The sequence below is a fragment of the Adiantum capillus-veneris genome, chromosome 29 (assembly GCF_014529385.1).
Source record: "Adiantum capillus-veneris isolate H3 chromosome 29, ASM1452938v2, whole genome shotgun sequence".
NCBI lineage: Eukaryota > Viridiplantae > Streptophyta > Polypodiopsida > Polypodiales > Pteridaceae > Adiantum > Adiantum capillus-veneris.
In genome coordinates, this window is record NC_140959.1 from 102,409,226 (window position 1) to 102,426,663 (window position 17,438).

A 17,438-nucleotide genomic window follows, 5' to 3' on the forward strand; every position below is an offset into this window, starting at 1 on the left:
AGCTGTGGTCTTGGTCACATGGTGTGTAAGAAAATCTTCCTTTCCTTCCACACTACACACACACACACACAAAAAAAGAAGAGGAAGGGAAAGCAAACCAAGCAGCAAAAGAGAGGCAATAGTATACTCCACATAAGGGGAGGGGCAAAATGATTAGGCCTATACTCAAAGGTGCCACGATCTAAAAGCACTGAGGTAAAGGTAACCCATTCACAAAGCGTTGCAATCAAGCATGACAAAAAATAAGGAAGCAACTCAGGACTCTCTCTCTCTCTCTCTCTCTCTCTCTCTCTCTCGTGAAAAGGAGGGTGCTGGGCGCTGCATGCGAGTTTCCTTCATTGTCTGCATTAAAGCCCGAAGTGGGTTGAGAGCGCTCTCTCTCTCTCTCCCTCTCTCTCTCCACAGAGGAGCTGCGCTCTCTGCCGCGTATGGAGCTGCAAGACCGAGCTGAAATTACAGGCGATGGCGGCACGAAGAAGCGGCAGAGCGCAAACTCGTTCAGGCTAGCGATGGCCAACATCCTGGGCCTTGCGCTGGCCGTGCCCCTGCTGGCTGTGGGCGCCGTCCTCGCCTCTAAACGGAACGCATACTGCATCACCTTCATTGAAAAGCCACTCATTTCCTTGGGGCTTCTCCTAGCCCTTGTTTCCATTGCAGGCCTTTGCGCCGCTTGGACCCACCTTCAATGGCTCCATATAGCCCACATGGTTTCGCTCTTCTTGCTCGTCCTCTTGCTCTTTTGCTTTGCGATTTTTAGCGTTGAAATTACCAGCAATGGTTCTGGTCATTCCCCAGCTAGTTATGGATCCACTCCCCCTCCTTATGCCTTCAAGGAGTATGTGCTTAGTGATTACCCCAAGTGGATGCGTCGCAAAGTGGAAAGAAAGCATGAGTGGAAGGAGGTCACCTCTTGCCTACAACGCAATGGCTTTTGCGGTGCTCGTCTTCCTTACAATGGCTCTGATCCCTTCCTGTTCAGCCAATCACCACTCTCACCAATCCAGGTAATTTATTACTCGAGGTTTTACTACCTGATTTGGCACATTCCAATAGCTTATATAGATTATGCCATCTTTTAGTCCGCGTGCAAACTGATAAGAACACATCGCCTTCCATTTTCAATGCCCTAATAGGCATAAGAATGGACAATAATTATAACGCTTTCTCTCTTTGGAAATGTTATTGGCAAAACCAAAAACCCCTTCATAATTAGAAATGCTTAGCCATGCCACTAAGATAGATATCACCATCAAATTAGGTCAAGGGAGGGGGTTTGTAGATCATGGCCCCCATTCAGTGGCAATTAAACTAGAGTGCTTCGTTAGCTATGTTCCATCGAACTGAGATCGAATAAAATATTGAAAACTGAGAGAGAGAGAGAGAGAGAGAGAGAGAGAGAGAGAGAGAGAGAGAGAGTGTGTGTGTGTGTGTGTGTGTGTGAGAGAGAGAGAGAGAGAGAGAGAAGAGAGAGAGATTTCATGAAGGAGTGTTAGATTTTTTTATTTGAGAGTGTTTGGGATACCGATCGTCGTGGTTTAGTGGTGTACCTCCACATAAATTGGTTATCAATTGTAGTGCTTCAGAGGGGTACCTCGTCAAAAACCACAAGGAGTGTTAAGAGTTTTGTCAAGCTCAATGTTCATGATCATACAAAATGTCAATGTTATTAATTGTTTGTTGTTACATTTTTATGTTTAAAAAAAAAAAGAAAACATGCAAGTCTCCTTGCATGCGGGAGTTTGCACAGTCCTCCCCAATTTTTATAATACGAGGGAACGTGCCATTCCCATGACAGCGTGCAATTTTCAGTGTGTTCATTAACTGCATTCTCAATATCAAAAATCAGAAAATGATAATGCTTACTCACCACGGTTGAATGTCTGTCGGCAATGGACTTCCTTGCATCAACGATGTTGGGCATCTCCTGTACTTAACCCGCTGTAAGAGACGACATCCCAGGGAGGATACCCTTAATGAAGATTTTGTGCTATTGTGAGAACACCACAATTTGTATATATATCGATCAAACCACCACCAAGCATGAAATCGTACTCCCAACAAATGTTGACTAGCGATCATATCGTGAATTCTAATATCTATGGCTGTGTACGTGATTGCATCTTTTGACTCGCATGCCTTTCAGATTCCTATGTAGACGTAGTTGATTGCGTCTGGATAGAGACCCTTTCTGGGATCTTGTGGCGGCGTTCCGCACAACAAGCTTGCATAAGGTCAATAGCCTTCAAGGTACAAGCATAGGTGAATGCATTTGTAGAAACGCCTTCCGTTTGCATCTGCTTCATGTTGTGTGTATTATGGGGGAAGTGCATTCCAATGCTTTGCATCCACTGAAAATATCGTAGAGCTTTCTGGCCCTGCTCTTGTTGCACACATCCCACAATCAGTGCATTCAAAGAGGCAACATTCCTGGCAAGAAGCTCCTCAAGGACTTTTTGTGCTTTGTCAAGCGCACCACATCTGGCGTACATATCGCCCAAGGCATTGCCAAGCACCACGTGACTAACAATATCACTCTCAGTTGTTGTGTCCATAAGAGCATCTTGCATAGAGCTACATGCCTTCAAGATGCATGCATAGGTGATTACATAGGCTCTCCCATGAATACACCCCATTTGGCACATGTCATGCAACAATAAGTGCATACCAAGAGACCGCATCCCATCCCGATCCTGGAGGCAGTGAGAGTACGTAGGTGATTGCATCTAGAGAGAGGCTCTAGCTTGGCATCTGTTGAAAACAGACTACGACCTTGCTACATGATGCACGCTAGTTGATTGCAGCTGGAGTACGTAGGTGATTGCATCTGGAGAGAGGCCCTCGCTTGGCACCTGTTGAAAACAGACTACGGCCTTGCTACACGATGCACGCCATGCCAGTTGACTTCCTTCTAGGCAAAAATTCTGCTAATGTGTCAACAATTAGAACCCCCAAAACACTGCTCAGCTCCAGACCAGCTAGAGGTTCATTCTCCAAAGGCTTCTCACGATGTCCCAGGTCAAAATGCCAGCAATCACTTACTGCACAACCAGAAAATTTCTTCGACAACATGGAGGCACCGTCAAACCTCCAACCATTGCCACAACTCTGTATGCAAAGCTCCATCTATGTCTCATACAACGGGGAACCCACAATCCTCCAGCTATGATCAATACACGAGGGCTTTGCGAGCCCGAGAGCAACACTATGGCCGGGTCTATAGTGGCCGGCATCACTAGAGGAGCCAACTCGGCTCGATCCAAAAAAGGAATACAATCGGGTTCGACGTCCCAGGCTCACCCGAATGGCAGACAACAAAATGGGCTCGAGTCTCTATCGAGAGACGAGCCGAAAGCCTCTGAACCGGCTCGACACTCTGGCTCAGCAGAGACTAGGTGGAGATGCAAAAATGCCACACAAGGCCTCGACGCTCTGGCTCAGTGGAGACCAGGCGGAGAGCAAAAGATCCACAACCCACTGCGGATGAATTCCAATCCACAGCCCACTGCGGGCACCGACAAGTAACCAAACATAAGATAGGGACCTTGCGTCCGAAGGCCTGCCAACTGTCCGAATTGTCCTGCACGCCACAAGCAACCACACGGGATCTGCTCCCGGTTCCAACCTGCTGTAACAAAAATCCCCCACGCTCGCAGCCCCTAATAGGGATGGCTTGCGGCTCCAACTGGCCCCTTCAAGGGCGCTGACTGTCACCTGCGCGCAGCCCTCACAGAAGGGCCTACTTGCTGCCTGCGTTCGCCACCTGCTATGAATTCTAATGTCCACTCTTCCGAGTATTCCTCCTTCAGAGAGCACGAAGCAGAACCTGCCTGCTGCTGCAGAGGATCTTAAGGATCAGCTCGACCAAGTTGCTGGTCGTGGTGAAGCCTCCATGGCTCCTGCTAAACCCTGTTCAAATCACTGCCGCTTAGTAGGTGGGTGGGCATCGGTGTGTGTGTGTGTGTGTGTGTGTGAGAGAGAGAGAGAGAGAGTACTTGAATAGAAGCGCGCAAAAGGGCTACTCAAGGGGAGATGAAAAACGGCGCAGCTTTTCGCAGGAGGTCGTGACCCGTTTATTTTTAGCATTGTAAAGCACTGCAGTAGCTTTTACAGTATCTTTGATGCGCTGGTAGCTTTGATGCGCTGTAGCCACGTGGGCTGCTGAGGGGCCAAGGAGCGAAACATTGACACTTCGCTAACGAAGTAATCACATAATCTATGCCTAAAGCCATGGACGAGTGACACATCAATAGAGCTTGTTTTAAGCCAATTATTGGCGTCTGTAATTTTCGAACGTTGTTTTTGCTGGGGAAAATTTGCCTGCAGGTCACTTAGAATCTACTCCTAGGTCCCTTTCAATGCTCGGAATTTTCCCTCCTTGCCCTAGACATTTGACGATCGGGAAAGGACTGCTAGTGTCCTTTCCCATGAATAATGGCTCCCAAGGAAACTAGCAGTCCTTTCCCTACACCTTCATCCCACTTAGTGACACTCTCAACTACTTGATTTAAGAAGTCAACCTCTAGGAATAGTGTTTGAACATCAATGTACAGTAACAATATCAAAGAGAAGAGAGAGAGAGAGAGAGAGAGAGAGAGAGAGAGAGAGAAACACCAACACCAACACCAACACCAACACCGGTTTGTACCCAGAGAGGCTACAAACAAGTGACAAAAACTTTTCTACATAAGAGTAGAGGCCGATGAATGAAAGTAGCATGGAAGACTATGTTCGGTGTCTTTTTTTAGCTTTCTTTGTAGTAGCATCTTTTCGTCTCCCTTCATCTGAGATGTGCTTCTTTAATTGGCGGGTCCAAAGCTGCATCTCCTTTTTGTTTTATCATCATGTCAAACATTACATGTCTTATGAAAGTAAAAGCGAATAGAAGAAACGGCCAGTTAGCGTCTGCTTTTTAGCCTTCTACGACATCCGAAAGGTCTACAAATTCTCTAGCTTTCTCTACGTGAATCTCCATTGCTAAAGGCTCTTCATTTCCTTCAATTTTCTCCTAAAAAACATCTTTCTGTGACCTATCTCATGACTTCTCAATCTTCTTCCTTTTTTTTAAAGCACTATCAGCTCCTCAACCTTTCCCTCCTTCTCAAAAAGCATACAAAGTACAACATCGCTTCTCTAATAATATCAGTGGCAAATCCAATCTCATCAGGCGAATGTTTAGGTCGCTTCTTCTTAAAACTCGATGATGATTATACTACCATGATTCATCGGTCCTTCATAAAGCTATGAAGTGAAAGTTCCCCACAGATTGTGATCCTTTTGTAAGCCAAAGGTTTCTTAAAAAAACATAGGTTTATAAAAAACCCTCATTGGACGGGTGAGATGGGGGGCGCTGCAGTTCTGCTACTGATCTTATACAGCCATGAACGTGCGCTCGAGGGTTGCAGGGGCAGGTTGGCACTTCTCTCAGTGTGTGTTACGGCACGGGGAGAGACGGGCTGCTTTGCCGTGGATCTGCTCCGGGAGGGGGGCCTCTGGACGGCGGGCTTGTTTGCTCCTTCCCTTGTTCTGCTCGTCAGCGTCCCTCATTTTTTTGCAACAGGGCTGCATTGCAGTCCTCCGCCTCCGCCCTGGTGGTGGAAATACTGAATCATGGTTGGTTTGCAGAATCCGTGATGGGGACATACGGCCCCGCCCTGTTTATGGCTATATTTGTTGTACGTATGTTGGTTCGGCCAGCTAGACGAGCTGGATGATGTGGCAGGTAATCCCGTTTGGTGCCATCATCTCGAATGTAGTTTTTGTTTTGTTATGCTTGGGTGGCTCCCATATCAGCTGTTTCTCCATGTTGAGGGTGGCTCCCCTCATCAGCCGATGTAGTCTTCTGTTGGGTTTGGGTGTGTGCCATGGCTCGAGGGTGAGCATGGGCATCTTTGTAATTCTTTTTGGAATTAATATATAACACTAACAATTTGTGAGGTCTGCAAAAAAAAAAAACCCTCTTTGGAGCTTTGGCTTAGGGCCGAGTCACACCGATGCCTTTGCTCAAGGCATGGCCATGGAAAACACGCACAAGCCAACATACGTAGAGGCGGTTGTGGGGGCCTAAGAGAGGTGAAGGACCGCTCTCCCTGTGGGGCAAACAAAGGTCTAGAAGGAGTCATAGTCCAACATAATGGGGATAGCCAAGACAGAATGTCGGGGCTAAACTAGGAGGAACTGCCAGGGACGCAAGGCGCAGATCGAGAAGAATTGACCGAGATCATTAGCGCACTGTCTTTGAATAAAAGAACGTAAAGGAAGCAAAGGCACCCCCCCGCCTCTAGATGCTGCCAAGGGAGATAGGGCCTTTCAAGTTATCGAGAAAAGATGCTCCCACAAAGATTTGAAGTAGAGGATGCTCTCGCCTGGCGGTCCCTCCTGCTTTGATAAAGAGACAACTCACCAAGCTTGTTGAATCTATGCTAGTATTTGGTTTCATGGGCTAGGTGCTTGTGAAAGCCGAACTTGTCAATTAGCTTTATAGTTCTAATATCCTGAATCAAGGTGGATGTGTATCTAATGCTCAATACCTTGCAAAAAGCCTTTTCTCAACACAATTCAACGACGAGGCGATAGTGGCCAAAGTTTTGGCCAAAATCCCACTCAACAGTGTGTGCGCTCCTTTGGGATCCCTCATTTGAATTCCCTAATGCTTTCCAAGATATGTGCCTGGTGTGGGTGTAATTCATCAACCTTCCATTCACAGTCATTGAGAAGCAATTTGAAACACTTGGCAGCAACCCTTGATATCCCTTTGTTTGTACCTTCAAGCAAAGTGGCAACTACCACCGCCATTAAGGTGTGACTTTGGTGGGATCTCAGGAATCCCCAACCCAAGAACCTGAATGTGGAGGACGGCGGTCTTAAGGTCATTCTTTAAAGTTTGTCACCTTCTTTGGTGCATGCTTTAAGTGCAACAAATTTGGGCACTTTGCTAGCTCGTGTCCATTTGCCTTGGTCACTGCCCTAGGCCCACTAACATGTGAAAAATTCACGCCTGCAATGCTCCAAATGACACAGCGACTCCTCCACCAGATATTAATGTAAAGGCATGAGAACATGGGTAGCTGAATGTAAGCAAGGAAACCCTAGAGAATTTATAGAAGCCCGACAAAGTCCATCATAGCAAGGAAAAGATCACCCCGAGATACCACTTCATGTCCGCCTCCCAGAAAAAAATGACATCCCAAGTGTTTCAAAAGATTGTTTTATTGTCCACATTTAGAAAGAATGATGAAGGATGGTAGCAAATCTTCAATATCTCATGCAAGCGCTTCAAATCCCACGTGCGAGTTTCTAGGTGGCTAAAAGAATCCCCACCAAATATTCTTAAAACCCCCTTCCTCTATAATAATATCTTTGAGGCTCTTCGGGATGCCAACCCGAAAAACCTCATGGTAACTAAGGGGAATGGGAAAGGACCAATGAAGGAGGACAACAGGAGAAAGGGAACGAAAGTAGAGTTCCTAAAGATGTAGAATATTATACCCCTCTCTCAGTACTAATGGAAGAGTTGGTTCTCCAATCATGGAACGTGAAGAAACTTAAAACCCAAAAAAGAAGAGCTCCCTCTTCTAGGAAGAAGTCAAAAAATTCAAGGAAATCAACTCTTGGGCCTTGATCTTTAATGCAAAAGAAAGCAAGTAGTGGAAAAGATGCTAGTTTGATGGGTATAATGGCATCCTTTTATTGTGGACGGGGATCTACAACCAAAGGTAATGTTCAATCATTTCTCTAGGAGAGCTATAAAAGTAAAGATCAAGTGGTCAAATCAATATATTACCATAATCAACACATATGGACCTTGTTTGGCGAAGGAAAGAGCAAAACTATGGGAGCACTTGAAAGGCAGCCAAGTTGAAGGGAAATGGCTCCTAGTGCGAGCCTTTAACATGGTGGAGAAGAAAAAGGACAAAACAGGATCATCGAACATAATAGCTAGATTCAAATGGCTAATTTTTTGTGAGCGTTAGTGGATATGTGGGAGGTGGGCCCTTGGAGCAGCACATTAGGTTTCACTTACACAACTCTGTTATATGCTGGCACGATATCTAGGTTAGATCAATGCTACTGCTCTCATCAAACTGGCTGGCTACCACCATTGCTAGAAATGAAGGTGGTGATTTCAAAATGTGTGTCAGCTCACTTGCCGTTAATCATTAAAAAAAATTAAAAAACAAAGGAGAAGATCATTGTTCTCAAGGGTCTACGAAGTTACTAGCGACATGTGTTCACATGTTTAAAGACGTGGCCTTGGCCTCTCTTCAAAAATTTGGCCTTGAAAGCTATGAGCAAGCTTCAGAAAGATGTGGATGCGGAAAGCCCTAGGGCCTATGATATCTTTGAGCTACATGCCGTAGAAGGAAGAAATACCGCGAAGAGCGCCTAAAGCAGCTCCTTGACAAAGTAGAGATACTTACCTCTAAAAATCACGAAGGGTCAGCCTCTAAAGCTGAGCATAAAAGGTGACTAGAAACTAAGTGTGAATTGATCAAGTAGTAGCTCGAGGAGGTGAGGAAGACCAGAATATTATCCAAAGCACCTTTCTCCAACCGATGGAGAATAATCAAACTCACTTCTTTAGGGTCCTCAAAGTCAAAAGAATGTGGGGCTTTGTTCACTCGTTGACCGATGGGGAAGGAAATGATGTTAAGGAACCAGATGAAATGGCTCAAATGATGCTTGATCATTTTTTATAGATTATGGGCGACCTGAGGCCCGCTCTCGGGAGGTGGATGAAGCCAGAGCTACTCTTCTTGGGAGTGTCAAAACAATGGTTTCCCAATCAAACGCTAACTTCTTGGAGAAGGCATTCATTGATGAGGAATGCTCATGTGTGTTACAAGCTTTAGGCAAAGAGAAGTCCCCTAGGTGGGACTATTTGACTACTTATTTTTTCAAAGAATTCTAGGACAATTTTAAGTCCCCTATCATGCAAATGGCTAACCAAGCCCTGGACTGCGGAGTCCTCGACTTAAGCATTAAAAGGGGCCTCATAAAACCTATCCCCAAATAAATTTGTTTTTCCCTGCTTAAACATTGGCATCCCATTACTATGATGTCAGCGGCCTATAAAATTATTGCCAAAACAGTAGCCCTCAAGCTCTCTCCCCTCCTAGACAAGGCTTAAGGGGGTCACTTAATAATTTTGTGACTATCATGTGAGTGCAGCAGAAGGGTTTATTAAATTATTATTTTTCTCACATTTTCACATACAGAAGGGTACCACAAAATGGAATTGGAAAAAATAATTACAGATTGAGTAGGAAAAGGGTGTACGTTATGTGTCAACAATTCACAGATAAAGAGTTTTAAAAATAGTACTAGTCCTTGAACTCAAGTGATGTATACGATTTACACATAGTGACTTCCCTGAGAGACAAGGCCATTACTCCCCACCTTCATGGTCTTATCAAGGGAAGGTCAATCTATGATAATATATGGTAGCAATGGTTAGCATAGACTATGCAACATGCACTAAGCAAGAGTGTATTCCACTACATATGGATTTAGGTACATCTTATGACAAGATCACATGGTCGTTCATCAAAGATGTTATGAAATCATTGGGAATTGGGTTGAGGATGCGTCGATTGGTCAACACCCTTGGTGCAGGCATCCAATCCAAGCTCCAGTTCAATATGAGATTTGTGGGTGCTCACTTTCCCCTTTATTGTTTTCCATTGGATCTCATCCATTGATGACATTGCTTGAAGACAGCGCTACAAGAGGGGAGATTCAAGGATTGTCTCTACCTAACAATGACCAAGTTGTTTGTTGATGGTTCCATTCTCTTCCTCAAAGCTTACCCTCTAGTGATTAGGAAGTCTCAAGAGATGGTGCAGATGTATACCATTGCATCAGGGTTGACGTGTAGTGTGTGTGATCCCCCACTCACCCTCCTCGTTGATCATTCATATCCATGGCATCTACTCTACACAACCATCACATTGCATGAATGAAATATTTTTTGTAATCGTGTGCTTGTAGGGGAGATGGGTGGGGGGTGGGTGGGGGGTGGGCGCTCATTCTATGAAGAAAAAAGAGGAGAAGGGTAGGGAGGGGACCAACACAGAGGGCAGAGAAGAGATATCGAAAGGTGACCACAAAGGGCAAAACAGATAAGCGGTATGTGGAGACAAGTCTATTCAGAAGGCAAAGGAGATGAATAGTCAAGAGGGCATAGAAGAAGTTGAGGGTAGGGGGGAGATTAAGGAATCATTGTAGTAATGATTCAATATGTGTTGAGATGTAGAGAGAAAGAGAGAGAGACGAGACAAGAGACACACCATATACGCTCCCAAAGACTGATTCATATTGAGGACAAGATACAAATATATAGGTGAGACCAAGTTGAGTAGAGTGATCCATATATAGCTCCAACACCCCCACTCAAACAAAGGTCTCTAGCTTTGGATGAAAAAACCCTTGGGGAGTTCAAGGGAAAAACCCAAGCCCCTATACAATGTGAAAATATGAACCAGCGATGATGATGTGAAAGTGAATTGTGCATCTATGTACAAATATTCAAGTGACTTAGAGATCACAATGTGCAAATGTGGAGTGTGCATAGTGCATGGTACCTAAAAGATTACAATGTCATATGTACAAAGCTATTACAATAGCAAAGAAGCTAATCTAGAAAGAGTGAGGTCGAAGCAACTCCAAGCTCCGAGCGCAAGAGGATGAAACGTGACTCGTTGAGGCCTTTGGTCAAAATGTCTGCAATCATCTGGTCCCTTGGACAGTGTTCAACCATAATGGTTCCTTTGCGTACTTCATACCTGACATAATGATAATGGACAGCAATGTGCTTTGACTTATTATGTTGAACATAGTCTTTTGCAAGACTAATAGCACTTTGGTTGTCACACCGCAAGGGTGTGCTAGAAAGAGGAGAGTGACCAATATCAACCAGCATTTATCAAAGCCAAATCAACTCACGAGCTGCAAGTGATGCTGCAACATATTCTCACTCAGTCGTAGAAACTGCAACACAACGTTGTTTCTTGCTGGTCCAAGAAACAAGACAACCATTTATAAAGAAGCAATTTCCACTACTAGATCGCATAGATAAATGTGAGCTTGCCCAGTCTACATCTCTGTAACCCAAAAGAGAAAGAGATTGCATAGAATCCGATGTGAGTTGTCGTCGATAGACTAAACCAAAATCTGTAGTGCCTTTCAAGTATTTCAACACACGCTTTGCAGTAGACCAATGCTTAAGAGAAGGACATGCAAGATGTTGTCCAAGATAATTAGCAGCAAACAGAATATCAGGACGAGTGTTCATGCCAACAAACTGAAGACATCCAATCAAGTTAGCATAAGGTTGATTTGTGACAAGTTGACCGCCATTGTCAGAAGTGTTCTTCGTAGAGCTCGCAAGACAAGGTGTGTTGGCTGAATGTGCAGATTCCATACCAAATTTTTGAATAGTATCTGCAATAAACTTTGATTGTCGAAGGAATAAAATACCTTTTGTACGGTTCCGTTGGATTTGAATGCCAAGACACGAGTGAATCTCTCCAAGATCCACCATATCAAATGCAGAAGACAATAACTTTTTCACTTGCTGAAGAAATCCCAAATCATTGGAAACAAGGATGGTATCATCCACATAAAGAGCAAGAATCACAAAACTGCTACCTTGGCGTTTTATGTATAAGTTGGGGTCTGACGAGCAAGAGATGAATCCTTTAGAGGTGAGAAAAAGATCAAATTTTGTATACCAGGCTCGCGAAGCTTGTTTGAGACCATATTGTGCCTTATGGAGTTGAGCAACAAGGTCTTCTTTACCTGGAATAACAAACCCTTCTGGTTGTTCCATATAAATTTCCTCTCCAAGTCACCATTAAGAAAAGCAGTTCGCACATCCATTTGATGAGCTTCTAAATCAAATTGAACAGCAAATGCCAATAAAACTCGAACACTTGTAATGCGAACAACTGGTGAAAAAGTCTCTTGATAATCAACACCAACTACTTGGGAGTAACCTTTTGCGACTAAACACGCCTTGAACTTGTCAAAAGATCCATCTGCTTTTACTTTTGTCTTATACACCCACTTACATTTAATAGTTGTACGACCTGGAGGTAATTCAATTAGTATCCATGTACCTTTAGAGATAAGAGAATCGTACTCTGCTTCCATAGCCTCTTGCCATTGATCCTTCTATGGTGAAGAGATAGCTTCATCATAAGTAATGGGATCTTCGGAAGTAGAAAAAGCATTATTAGCAATATTGTCATCATAAACATGACATGAGCCATGTTCAAAATCAATAGGCAGATCAACAAAAATATCAATATCATCATTGGCAACATTCGGAATGGATGGTTGTGAAGAGGAAAGTTGCTCTATAGGAAGAGTTTCATCTTCTGAAAGAAATGGAAAAGCCTGAAGCAATGATTTAGTATCATCAGAATCATCCATGGACCGTGAGCCTCCCATAAGCTGTACGTTAAAAGTAGCATCACGATTCACAATTACTTTCTTGGAGGAAGGGTCATAGAATTTGTAGCCTTTGGAAGTGTCAGAATATCCAATAAAAATAACTTTAAGACCAGGAGCATCAAGCTTTGTTCGTGTTTCTTTGGGAACATGAATATAAGCAATATATCCAAAGGTTCGAAAATGAGATACAGAAGGAATGTCACCTGTCCATGATGTGATGGGTATCTTACCAGAGGGTGCAGTAGTAGGAAGATGATTCTGAATAAATACTGTTGTCAAAGTAGCTTCAGCCCAGAAAACACGAGATACGCCAGAATGAATCAGCATACATCTTACAGCATTGAGAATAGTGCGATTCTTTCGTTCAGCAACACCGTTCTGTTGAGGCGAATATGGAATAGTGTGTTCATGATGAATTCCATTGTCAACACAGTAACTCACAAACTCTCGAGAAACATATTCGCCTCCATTGTCACTACGAAGCTTCTTAAGGCGACGACCAGTTTGAAGTTCCGCAGCCTTGTGGAATTGTTTGAAAACAGATAAGGCTTCAGATTTTTGTCTAAGTAGAAATACAGTCGTATACCTTGAGAAATCATCAATGAAAGTAATGAAGTAGCGATATTGTGATCTCGAAGAAGGTAGAGGTCCACATATATCAGTATGAACAAGATCCAATATGTCATGAGAATGAGTTGTATTTGAAAGAGGAAAGGGTTTGCGATTGTGTTTCCCAAGAGCACAAAATTCACAAATTCCCATATAGGGATGGGCTTTAAGATCCATGCCATGAACAAGATCACGACGTTGAAGATCAAGGAGTTTTGAGAAATCAGCATGAACAAAATGATGATGCCATACTTTGCAATCAAGATCACCTGGAGCAGTGACAACATTTGCTATAGCATCGTTGAGAGAGAGTTCAAAAAAATTACCATTTCGAGGAGCAGTGTCTATAGTCTGTCCATCTTTCTCAATTCGGCATTTGGTATGATCAAATCCAACAAACAGACCAAGATCAACAAGTTTAGCAACTGAAAGAAGATTACGTTGAAGATCTGGTGCATGTAATACTCCTCGTAAAATTCGAGTGGAAGAAGATAAGGTACCAAGATATAAGTCTCCAATACCCTTTACTTAACAAGTAGTATCATCAGCAAGATAAACAACACGTTGAACTGGCAATGGATGATAGTTATGGAGCCACTTAGACTGATATGTCATATTTCCTGTAGCACCAGAATCGACATTAAAAAGTGATCCATCGCGTACATGAAGTATTATGTCTGGAGCAACTAAACATAGGACGCAGCTTGTTTCTGGTACAATGTTGTTTCGATGTTCAGTAGCATATGCTCTATTCCGATCTGTGTCGAATCGACGCTTATAGCACATATGAGTGAGATGATCAGATCGTCCACAATATTCACAATAAGAAGAATAAGAGTCTCTAGATAAACATGGTTGTTTTGTGGTAATATTGTGTTCTTCATCATATTGACGTGCCCAACAATCATCTTCAGTATGGCCATTTCTGTTGCAGTAAGAACATTGCTTATTAGGAAATTTGAGACGAGAGAAAATATTACCGCGACGGCCACCTCTGCGGTTTCCTCATTGAAATGGACGCCTTCGAGCATAAAAAGCCTGTTCCATCTGTTGTGACTCAGTCTCCTCTTGTGAAATCATAGCTGTATCATGACCAGCATTACGACGTTCTTGACGTTGAGAGTATTCAATTAAAGACATGCAGGCTTGGTCGAAATCAAGACCATCTTTATTAGAGAGAATAGTAACAATGTTATCATAAGAAGAGTCCTTCACCGTATCAAGGAGAAGTGTAATCAGTTGCTTTTGCGGAACAGGATCACCGAGAGCAGCAAGTTGATTAATAATAGATTTGAAAGATTCAATATATCCCGTCATGGCAGTACCAACTTCATATTGTAACTTGTTAAGAAACCCTCTCAAATAAAGTATTTCTGTGACATATTTCTTCTGAAAATTTGCAATAAGGTACTTCCATACGTCTTGGGAAGTAGGAAGTTCATACATATCAAGGAAAAGGGAATCAGTAAGAGCAGAAAGAATATACCGACGAGCTGCTTTATCACGTCGTTGCCAATCCGTATAGGCAACATTCCAATCTTCAAATATAGGTCCTTCAGTGATAAGCACGTTATCATTATCCGTATCAACACGCTGAGGCGGACAAACACGATTTTCAAGAACAACATCGGAGAGTTCATCGCCTTCAAGAATTAACAACATCTTTTCTTTCCAGCCTGGAAAACCTTGACCTTGGAAAGGAGGAATAGAACACTGGCCAGAAGGAAAGCCGTTGACGAGAATATTCATAGCCATATCTTGTTGCGAAAAGACGTATAAGATAAGATCGCAGAATTTGCACACCATATATGGTGAAGGCCGTAATTGAGAATGACAGAGATATGAGGACTGCATTCTGTCAACGATAAACGTAAGAAGGATGCTCAAGGAACGTCCAAAGATGTGAGAGACGTCACACAAAAAAGGCAGGGTAAAGGAGACGTTAATAATAAAAGAGTCCTCAAAATAGAGTGGCGTGAGACGCAAGATTGACGGCCACAATACGTATAGCAAAAAGCTAAATCTTCTCGAAAAAGTTAACGCCAAAATAAGAAAAACGATCGTGGACACTTCACGAAGAAGTAGGACGAAGAAAGCTGCGTCAAGCTCAATTGCAGTAAAAACAGCATAACTTTCTGTTGCGAACTCTGATTGACGCAAACCTACAACTCAAATCGAAGAGCTTGAGGAGACGAACAAGTTTTGGATGAAAAGTGCCATTGTGCTATGCTCCATTGCTCTTTTCCCGTTTCTCCAAATTTTGAGCAGAACAGCAAGAAAAATTGAGATGAAGTTCAGGGTGTCATCAACAAGAAAACGTAATCAACGATTAGATTGATTAGCAATAAACGCCACACAAAACACTAATCATATTCTTCTTAACACAAAACAACCACAGTTAACAAGAATCAATGCTCAAAAATAAAATTTGTAGCAATTTTTGAATCTTACATGCAAATCGCATACACATACTGTTTTGTCACCATGAATTGAATCGACGCGTGATCGTTACTACTCTGATACCATGTTGAGATGTAGAGAGAAAGAGAGAGAGAGAGAGACGAGACAAGAGACACACCATATACGCTCCCAAAGATTGATTCATATTGAGGACAAGATACAAATATATAGGTGAGACCAAGTTGAGTAGAGTAAGCCATATATAGCTCCAACAATATGTATGCTTAACCATGAAGATGTAGGAGACAAACATGTGCAAACACAAATCAAATGCACTACATATTAATTCTGTTGTAAATTATTACATACACATGCATGCTTTTTTTGGTAGGTTGTTTGGAGAGAGAGAGAGAGAGAGGGAGAGAGAGAGGTCAAAAAGTAGTTCATTTTATGAAGTATTTTAAATTTTCTTTTGTATTTTAAATTAGAAGTTTTATAAGGTTTTTTTTAAGTCAACCAATGCATGACACGTGGATGCCCACTCCTTGCTTGAAAATTGTAAGCTCCATTATATATAGTATAAATGTTAGAATATCCTTGATTTTGAAAACTTTGACAAGTAAAGGCTATTTGAAGTAAATAGCTCCCCTCAAATCATTAAAGGGCTTTCTTTTAATCTGTTTAGAGGCAAATACTAGCCAAATTGGAACTCATGGATTGATTTGTATTTTGTTTTTGTTGCAGTCTGGATGTTGCAAACCTCCCCTAGCATGCAACTTTGCATATGTTGATGCATCACATTGGATTACACCATCTAACCCATATGCAAGCATTGATTGTGCCACTTGGGACAATAACCCTATGGTTCTTTGCTATCGATGTTCTTCATGTAAAGCTGGAGTAATCCAAGCTACCAAAGATAGGTGGTCTAAAGTTGGTGTCACATTATTTGTAGTTGTTATTATTCTTGTGGCATTCTATACAATCATAGGCTCGTTAGCGGCACGCCATGAGAAGTGAGTACACTTGATTTCATGTTATTTGATTTCAAAACATAAGCTCCGATTAGCATAGCATGTTGTTTTTTAACCTAGTTTAGTATGATAAGAAACCTTTGTCTTGTTAAGATGTATTTCCTCTGGCCTAGTGGTTAAGGCAAGGGGCTCTAAGCGTGCCCACTATGGTTCAACCCTTGTGACAGCGAGTGTGGGTGTATGGGCGCAATCCTGTAAAACTAGCTGATGAAAAGCATCAGACATCTTTTTTTTTATAAAGTATTTCCTTTGATAATTGGATAGTCTCACACATTAGTTGTCACATTTACTCCTGTGATAATTGGGATAGTGTCACAAATTAGTTGTCATTAACTAACAGATTTTACTTGTTGAACGGCACACTCAGTGAGAGTCCAAGTTATCTAAAATACAAACAAGAATATCTTTGTTCTCTTGTTGTATCAATTTCACGTTTAATTGGGCTACAAATTTGTGAAGCCCAAGAATTGTGTTGTTTACTAAAAACAAGCACATACCCTTTCTCATCTTAGGGATGTATATAGTAAAATTTAACTGGTAGTTAATTTTTTTGGCATTTTTTAAACTATTCTAGCAATACTTTGAGCGCATAACATGCAACATTAAATTATGACTACAAGTCGAAAGTATTTGGTGCTATGTTTGGATATAGTGGTGTCCTATACAGTTAGTTGACTCTGAATGTGCATGTGTAAAGAAGCATTGATCTATGGTGTTTGTTGATTCCACCGATTCTTCAAGTTCACTAGTGAAATTTCTCTTTCTTTTAAATTTTAGTTGTCAATGTACATTTTACGAGAGCATCATGAATATATCGGCAACATTTTATTTTTGGTTCCAACTATGTAGCCATGCTTGATTTGGCCCTTTCACAATGTAATATTGATCTTAAGAAAAGAACTAGAAACACATCTATTGCATATAGTGTAAAGCAAGGATCGT

The 17,438-nt window shown here is 42.3% G+C and overlaps 1 protein-coding gene across 1 annotated transcript; it reads left to right on the forward strand.

The window, feature by feature from the left end:
* The first annotated feature begins 283 nt into the window (after positions 1 to 283).
* LOC147419677 (tetraspanin-7-like) lies at positions 284 to 16,588 on the forward strand. The gene is made up of 2 exons (XM_086505661.1): positions 284 to 1,004; positions 16,207 to 16,588. Exons 1-2 carry the CDS (start codon positions 429 to 431, stop codon positions 16,480 to 16,482), a joined length of 852 nt encoding a protein of 283 aa, XP_086361787.1. The 5' UTR covers positions 284 to 428; the 3' UTR covers positions 16,483 to 16,588.
* The last annotated feature ends 850 nt before the right edge of the window (positions 16,589 to 17,438 follow it).